This window comes from Oryctolagus cuniculus, chromosome 16, assembly GCF_051225735.1.
Source record: "Oryctolagus cuniculus isolate XC-2025 breed Fujian yellow rabbit chromosome 16, ASM5122573v1, whole genome shotgun sequence".
Lineage (NCBI taxonomy): Eukaryota > Metazoa > Chordata > Mammalia > Lagomorpha > Leporidae > Oryctolagus > Oryctolagus cuniculus.
Genome location: NC_142882.1, coordinates 83,217,748 through 83,226,519, shown reverse-complemented (window position 1 = coordinate 83,226,519; position 8,772 = coordinate 83,217,748). Strand labels below are relative to the sequence as shown.

The following is an 8,772-nucleotide window of genomic DNA, read 5'->3' as shown; positions in this document are numbered from 1 at the left end:
CGCAAAGGGGCGGGGAACCCCCCCACCCCGCACGCCCCGGCGGACTGGGAAAGTTGTCCTTAAACACAATCCGTCGCCAGCCCGCGGCGGGGCAGCCTCCGCGGCGCCGCAGCATGCGGACGCGCTCGGCGTCCCCTCGGAGCTCCCGGGCCGCCGCCGCCGCCGCCGCCGCCGCCGCCGCCTCGGTCGGAGCAGCCGCCGCCCGCACCAGGGGCTCCGCGCGGGGCGCCCGGGCGCTGCGTCCCCCGCCGCCTGCCGCCCGCTCCTTCCCGGGAGGGGGCCGTCGCTGCTGCCGCTGAGAAGCCGGCCCGCGTTCCCGCCGCCGCCGCCGCCGCCCGCACCCACATGGCTTGCTACCTGGTCATCAGCTCCAGGCACCTCCGCAACGGGCACTACCGGGGCATCAAAGGCGTCTTCAGGGGACCGCTGTGCAAGAACGGATCTCCCTCTCCGGTAATGTGCGCGCACGCACGCGGGCTCCCACGCTCGCCAGCACCGGCACCCGCACAAAGGGCCGTGCGGAGTCCTCTGCCGGCCCAGCGGGCGGGTGCGGGACCTCCAGGACAGCTCCTGCCCCAGGGTGGGGGGATCGTGACTGTCGGGGTACGCCTTTGCCCGGGACGCGGAGGGGCGTGCGTTCCCCGTGCGCTCCCGGCGCGGGCGCGGGGGTCTGCGGCGCCGCCGGGGGTGCGGGCGTTCGCGGACGCGGTCACCGCGGGGCGGTGAACACGGCCAAGGCTGGGCTCCCCCAACTTGGCGATTTGGGCGGCTTAGAAAGTTTGAGTGGCGCTTTGTAGGATGCTTTTGTGCCGCGGTGGGTGGCGATTGCCTGTTACACCGTAGGAAGACACGCTGTTGAAGACTTGCTGTGGGATTGCAGGGCTGGCGCAAGGTGCTGGGTGGCAGAAGTTGCTTGAAGCCGGTGCTTCGCGGTGCGGGTGCTGTCAGGGCAGCAGCAGAGTTCCTTGGGGAGCACCCGCAGGGACTACCGTGCAGTTTGAGGGATTGCCGTTCAACTTCTCTCCTTACTCTTCCTTTTGTAAAACCCTTCTGTCCAGAATCTAAGGCTTGCGTGTGGTACTGCTTCTCTCTTTAGCACATACTGTAAAGTTGTAAAGATTCAGATGTGTTTTAAGAAGAAATGTGTGGTGGGGGGAGTATTATTCATGTTACTGATTAGAACAACTTTTATAGTTTAATGGGAAGAACAGTAGTTTAAGTCTGTATGAAAAAAAGAGCAGAAGCTTAATTTGCCTGATTTTGTTTAATGTTAAGTACTTTCCATCAGTTTAACGCTTCATTAGCATGAATTATTCAAAAACTGCAATGTATTTTGAAAGCTTTTGATTAAGTCCTATATGTGGTTTGCATGTGAAATCTGAAATCAGGAAGTGCAAGCACCCAGATACCCCCAGGATTCTCAGGATAAACTCTTTGCTCACTTGCTTTTATGGGCGGTAAAAGGAGATTGGTGCTGGGCCCCCTGCATGACACCTGCACTAGCCTTCTGGGTTCCCCGGCCTGGCGGCGCTGTAGCTGAAGGAGGTCCCTGTGCAGTCATGCTGAGCAGCAGGTCTGCATCTGTTATATAGGCTTAACGATTGTCAGCATTGGAGTTTCTGTAGTCTCAGCAAACCCCTTCGCGTGGAACAACCCATGGTGTTAGGAGAGCCTTTGAGGCCGTCGCCGGCTGTGCCCCAGCCCTGCCCTGGGCTGTGGAAGCCTGCATCAGGTGCTGGTTGTGGTGTGTGGCTTTCTACTTCCCAGGGTGAGGGCAGCCTGCCCTCATAGACCCTGCGTTAACTCAGTCTGTAGACGTCGGTTAGAATGGCCTCTCAATCTTCCCCAAATCTCCAGCATTCAGATAGGACACGTCTCTCACATGGTCAAAAAGGGCCCTTCCTTCCCAGTTCTGCCACTCATCTGCCAGGATCGCGCCTGGGCCCACGGACAGCTGTGGGCGAAGTGTGGAGGTCAGGAGAGAGCCCAGCGGCCGCTCGGCAGGGCTCAGCAGGTGCCGCTGGCCCACGCCCACGCCCACGGGCCGCGATGTGTGTCTGCAGCTGGGCCGGCTGTCCTGCTCAGGCACAGGTTCATTTCCTCAGGCTGTCCTCTGACTCACTGCAGGATTCCTTCCCACACGTGTACATTGGTGTTCTTCCATCACATGCACATCGTTTAAAAATATTCGTTAGCTTGTTTGTGTACTTCCTCAACCTGATCTGATTTACTTTGTCTTCTTTTAAATTTTGTCATGGATTTTCATGGCCTTTTCAAGGTTTTGGACGTTTCTCACGTGAGCAGGGCAGTGTGCGGAAGGTAGCTGTATTCATTGATTCTCTGTCACTGCCGGCTGTTGGGACAAGTCTCGCAACAACTTCAACAATTTGCATTTCTCTTTCTCTTGCCTGAGTTGAAGGGCATACTGCCTTTTGGATCCTGGACCCTTGTGCATATTTGAATAGTTTCTTGGTCTAGATAGTCATGTTGCTTTCCTTATTATTGAGTTCTGAAGGTTGAAACTAACTTCTGTGCTTATATGTAATTTTTAAAATTCCAGCTGTCCCACCCATAACTTTGAGGTTGACTTAAATGTATTGATTCCTCCCCTCAGTATAAATATTAAACAGATTATAGTCACTAAATGCAGGCATCTGTTGTTGAAACACAGCTACTCTGACAATGTCTTTTCTCAGATTTAGTGCTTGGAACGATCTACATTTAACCTCTGTATCAGTGACTTCATTTCTTATTTCCTCTCCCTGATACTCAGTTTATCTAGAACCATAGATTGAAATACCGCTCATGGATTTAACTTCTAAATTCTGCATTGCTCCAACTTCTCCCCTTGCTCTCACCTTTATATTTATTTCCAGTTTTTCCTCTGTTAACAGAACTTTTGAAAGTAGTACACGGTCTTCATATTCAATACAAATATATTTATTGGATGATGCTATTTTGTAGCTCTTTTATAGAAAGGAGAAAAGCCACAATTCCTTGTAGATGTAATGAGTTTCTTTTGTAGTTATGATATAAGTACACCTGATAATAATGGATTTAACCTTTTATTGTCTTATAGTCTTGGTTATATATTGAAAGTATTATATATATATAAGGATATATATGTTGTGTTCAAGTCACATGTCTGTAAAATCTGAACATGGGGTAATAAAAAGAAAACAAGAGAGTGATTGTATTTTCTAATTCATTTAGAAGTAATATTGAATCATTAGGTGGAATTCTTATGATCTATGCCTAATGGGATACTTGAGACATAAATAAAGCATTTTACTCCAAACAATTTTTGCTGATGAGTAATTTGAAAATCCAGAAGTGAATTTCCTCTTCTATCTTCAAATTAAAAACATGGAAATATCTTACCTAAAAGCGTATTTCTTCATTATACAGACCATGTATGAAAAGCTAGTGTACTTCATTTTCATACCAATTAGAATGTGAATAATTGACTTGAAGTAATTTATGTTACTTTATTTTTTTTTTTATTTTTTGACAGGCAGAGTGGATAGTGTGAGAGAGAGAGACAGAGAGAGAGAAAGGTCTTCCTTTGCCGTTGGTTCACCCTCCAATGGCCGCCACGGCTGGCGTGCTGCGGCTGGCGCACCGCGCTGATCTGATGGCAGGAGCCAGGTGCTTCTGCTGGTCTTCCATGGGGTGCAGGGCCCAAGCACTTGGGCCATCCTCCACTGCACTCCCTGGCCACAGCAGGGAGCTGGCCTGGAAGAGGAGCAACCAGGAAAGAATCCGGTGCCCGGACTGGGACTAGAACCCGGTGCGCCGGTGCCGCTAGGTGGAGGATTAGCCTATTGAGTCGCGGTGCCGGCCAGTTTATGTTACTTTAAATCCAGGGAGAGATTAAAGAAAAATGAGAGAGTATTACATAGTGATTATTGGGAAAAGCCACTATTTTTTAAAAGTGCATCCTACTATGTTTTAGGATGCTTACCTTTGACCCTTTCTTAACTGTAAAATAATTGGATGATAACTAAAAATCAGTATGATCAGTGAGTGTACACACACCCTGTATAGATAGATTTTAGATAGTGTTTTACCATCTAACATGTTAACGGTGAACTTTGTTAAAATAACTTAAATATTTATTCAGATAGTCTTTACATGAGTTCATTTTTGTAGACTTGTAAGGTCATATTTGAATTCAATGTAATAACATAAAAATATATTCGAATTGATTCTTAGTTGTCCTGTGGAGTCTAAAATATCATCACATGCTTAGATTCATTTGATGTGGTTTGTTGTAACTTAATCAGATACCTATTAAATGTTAATATAATATAATAATGTTAATAGTCATAGGTGTATATTTTAATTGTGGTATGCATTTAACTTACCACTTTTTGAAGTTCACATAGGGTGCTGTTACTTAGGAAGTGGTATTTTCTGAGAGCACCATAGTCAGAGTACAGGTGGGAAGGCCTGCCATCTTCCTCTAACACACTGGATGTGAAGGGGACTCACGGGATTGTCACTGGAACAACAGATCAGGTTCCTTGGACATGTGCACATGTGTGTATGCATATGCATGTGTGTGTATGTGTGTGTTGAGTGATCTTATACTAATTATCTGAGTTGTCAACTAGAAGGTGATGCTATATAAACAAACAGCTTAAATTTACTAAAATCCTATAAAACTCTCTTTTAAAAACTGCAAATGTGTATCTGTAAATGGAAGTTTTGGGAAAGATGGATTACCTTGAAGATGCATCTGTCTGGAGAAGTGCTTATAAGAGGAAGTGAGCGCAGTTAGTTGCATCCTGTTTTGCTAATGTCTCTAATATTTGTGTATATTTTCATTATGCTTATTAAGCAAATACATGCTAACACATTCAGAAGTGCTCTCACACTGGTGCACTTTTCATGTGCCGAATAGAATTAGGAAGACATGCCCGCCTGTGGAGAAGTCACCTGCCTTCTCTTATTGAGTTCATGAAGACCTGATACTTTCACATGAAGCTTTCAGATGTTTTCAATAACGCAGACTCAGTTACAATTCTTATAAAACGTACTTTCTTTTTTATATCAAGTATCACATTGAACACCCCCTTCCATCTGGTTGCCCTCTGTCCCCTTTGTGCTTTAATGAACCTGTAAGCAGCACCTGTGCCACCTACAAAGTGAGACCCTTCTAGGACTTAAACAAATTGGTGTTTATTCAACTTCAAAAAGTACCTTTGAAAAGAAGCTCAAGTGTATGAGAGCCATGGTTTGTAACTTCTATTAGATTATTTGACATTTACTTTGAAATTATAATTTGAATGTTTGTATCTTATATCTAAGATCTATGAGGGTACTTCAAATTCTTGGAAAATGCATGCAATAAAAAAGTGTGGATTTAAATTTTTTTAAGAAAAATAAACTTATCTTTTATTTCTTCCTGGAGGATCCTCATGCAATTAAAATAAATTCTCAATTTTAGCTTTCTGCTCCATAATTTTGAAATAAAAAATATCATGTTGGCATCGTGTGTTGGATAAGTGGACATGGTAGTTTATATGGAGCTTAATCATTTGTAGTTTTAAAAAAGTATTAGTTATATTAAATCTTTTTTGTATGTACATGCACTCAAAAATACATTTTTACTCTGAGAAGGGTAACTAGAACTTGAAATGTCATTAACTATAAGGCTGTATGAGGAACAAGGAGAAAGAAGAGTACTGTATGTTCCATTTAACTTTATCAGGTACATTTCAGTGTACAGTTGACGTGTTCAAAATTACATCACCGCAATCACTCGCTAGTGTATATTTTGTAGAAAATAATTGAATTAATGCTGAAAAATGCTACTTCATTAAAATATATTTTGTTTGTAAATTCTTTTAATGAATAAAATTCAGGTAACTACAAAATGGCAGACAGATCATAGGACACAACCTTTCTATAGATAGTAGTCCCAGATCAGGTTTGCTTAGTGGGTAATGCCTGGAGAGAGAAATTAAATACATTGTATGTTTCCATGAAAAACTAGTTATGGATGCTGATGTTGTGGCATAGTGGGGTAGGCCACCACCTGCAGGGCTTGCATCCCATATGAGCACTGGTTTGAGTCTCAGCTGCTCCACTTCTGATCCAGCTCCCTGCTAATGCTCCTGGGAAAGCAGTGGAAGATGAGCATGTTTTGGGGCCCTTGCACCCATATGGGAGACGTGGAAGAGCTCCCAGCTCCTGGCTTTAACTTGACTAAGTCTCGCTATTGCAGTCTTTGAGGGATAGAACCAGCAGAGGGAAGACTTCTCCCTCTCTGCCTCTCCCTCTGTTTCTCTAATGCTGCCTTTAAAACAAATAAAATAAATCTTAAAAACAAACATGCATAGAAAGAAAACCAACAAGCTAGTTGTGGTGATGACTGGAACACACCAGTCCTCAAGTTACACAGCCTTCCAGTTACACTGGAAGTCCTTACCTAGCTGCACAAGAAGCTCTGGAAAGTTCTGACTGAATAGCATTCCTGGTTGTAACTGAGACACTCTTTGCTTATTGAAAATAAAAATAAAAATTGGAAAAAGAATATTATAGCATGCTTAAAGTACAAAGGGTAGGTTTTGGTTTACCTTTTAAAATATTCATTAATGGATTTATTTTTCTCAAGATGATCACATAACACGTATGGAACCAAACTTCCTTTGTTTGAATTTGGTACGTAAAGTCTGAAGTTTGCTTCCGAAGAACTGACGTTGCATTTTTCTCTTCACAGAAGAAGGGAGCAACATAACGAATTGTGTTTTGTTCTGTTTTTTCCTTCTGTTTCTTTGGCTGATGGGAAGCCCAGGGAACAGTCTGTGACTTAGCAAAGTTATACTGTTTGAGGTCGGCCTTCTAACCGACCGGACATCCTCTGCCTGCCTCCCTACCTCTTTCCAGTCTAACTCTGATCTTACATCCGGTGGCTCTTACTCTTTTTAAATTTCCATTTCGTTGTTTTAATGAGTACAGTTCCTTCCAGATGACTTTGGTCTGTGTTGAGAGCAAGGCAGGCTACAGATAAATAATAAAATACAGAATGTCCCGATACAGGGATGGCACTCTGGATTTTGCCCTGGATGGCTCTGAGTGTGATTCATGAAGAGCATTCATTTTGTTCATTTCTAGCAAGTGTAATTAGGGCTGCCAATTTTTTGCTCTGACAATTGGCAAATTCCCTTTGGCAACATCTATTTCACTTTCGTGTGGGTGTTAGAGGCGGAATATAGTTTGTTTGGAAAAGGATGCTGCCCATGTGTGTGGTTTTTTTTTCCCCCTAAATGATCTCCCTCTCTGTTGTTCTTCTTGCCATCGATCTTTATTCCTTTTATTCAGACGGTTACCACATAATTGTTGGCACGCACTTCTGGCGCCCAAGGCACCAGCCCCTGGGAATGGTGAGTACCACCCGCTTTCCTTTTTCCACCAAGCAAGTTTCTCCCATGGTCGCCATCCACGCATAGCTCGTCTCCAGCTCCGAGCTGAGCTTCCCCCATATCTCAGAGCCCACCTCCCAGAGTTCCTCTCTGCCTTGCTTCCCACAGCGATTACTCAGCACTCCACTTGTCCTGTGTACCTCCTCAGCACAGATAAATACAGTCACTTCCCCTCTCCCCTCACATATGTTCTTCCCAGAGCTCCATTTTGCTATGCATAATTATAATCCCCAACGTCTTTCCTGGCAGGCAAAGGCTATATGCATTTCCTTTTTGTGAATAAAATAGAACCATAGTCCACAGAGAAAATGACCACGGGGCCTCTTCTCTGAGTAACGGAGATTCCAGCCAAGTCTGACCCTCTCCCCTGTCGTCTTGTTTGATCTGAATGTGAACAGACGTGAGGGTGGCCATGCCAATTATGTTTGCATTATCTGGAAATGTTCAAAATCTGACAGTCTTCATGGTCCTGCCCCTGCCTGCCTCTCTGCTTCCCACTTTTCCCCATATGCTGTTTTTGGCCTAGTGCTTGATGTCCGTTGAGTGTTCAGTGAATATTAACAAGTATTGTTTCTCGGCTTGTGTGTGTTGATATGTAAGCACACATAACATGTTGCAATAGGTGAAAGCTGGGAACGTGTCTGACAAAGCTCTTTCTCGTACGTTAATTTCATGGCCTCCCTCTTATTCTTGCAGCTGATCCTGTGCTCCAGTTACCGGAACTGTTCGTGTTCCTGACAGTTAGATGTTTCACCTTTACGTATTGCACTTGCTGATCTTGCTGCCCCCAATCCCTTTTCTCTTCATTTGTTGAGCCATATATTAGATATTCCTACAGTCTGCATTAAGGAGTGTAGTTGTCACGTGAACTCTTTGCGGAGTGCCCTGGTACAGATTGAGTTCTTCTTTCATGGGCTGCCATTGCACCCAAGGCCTACCTGACTATCACCAAACAGTATTTGTTTATTGGTGTTGATTTCACTGTTGAAAGTGAACTATTTGGGGGATCCCTGCTCTCTCTTTTATATCCTCAAAGCTGAGCACAGGCTCAATAGAAATCTTTTGAATGAATGAGTAGTTGCATCAATAATTGGTGTTGGACAGTGACGTACTAGGTTCTCATTCAGGGCACTGGCAGTGATTTGTTTGACACCGCGGTGTAGCTGATATGAGGAGTACTGGAAATTGCTCTGTAGTCACTGATTTTAATGTTTATCTTACACTTCTCAAGCTGCTTTGGCTCAATGAGCGCATGTGAATACCTCTCAGGTGCCTTCACTGCAAGAGGATCCCACATCATTGGAGATGGCTCTTCAGTTTTGTTATATATTTGTTTTGAAAT

The 8,772-nt window shown here is 44.4% G+C and overlaps 1 protein-coding gene across 2 annotated transcripts in view; it reads left to right on the top strand.

The window, feature by feature from the left end:
- Positions 1-200: 200 nt before the first annotated feature.
- The window catches only part of ZNF804B (zinc finger protein 804B), a 530,395-nt gene continuing 521,823 nt past the window's right edge, over positions 201-8,772 (top strand). For both annotated transcript variants that reach the window (XR_007922261.3, XM_051852999.3), the window contains exon 1: positions 201-453. Coding sequence is in view for 1 of the 2 variants with exons in the window: in XM_051852999.3 (XP_051708959.2) it covers positions 346-453 (108 nt within the window). In the remaining variant the exon portion in view is untranslated. The remainder of the gene's footprint in view (positions 454-8,772) is intronic.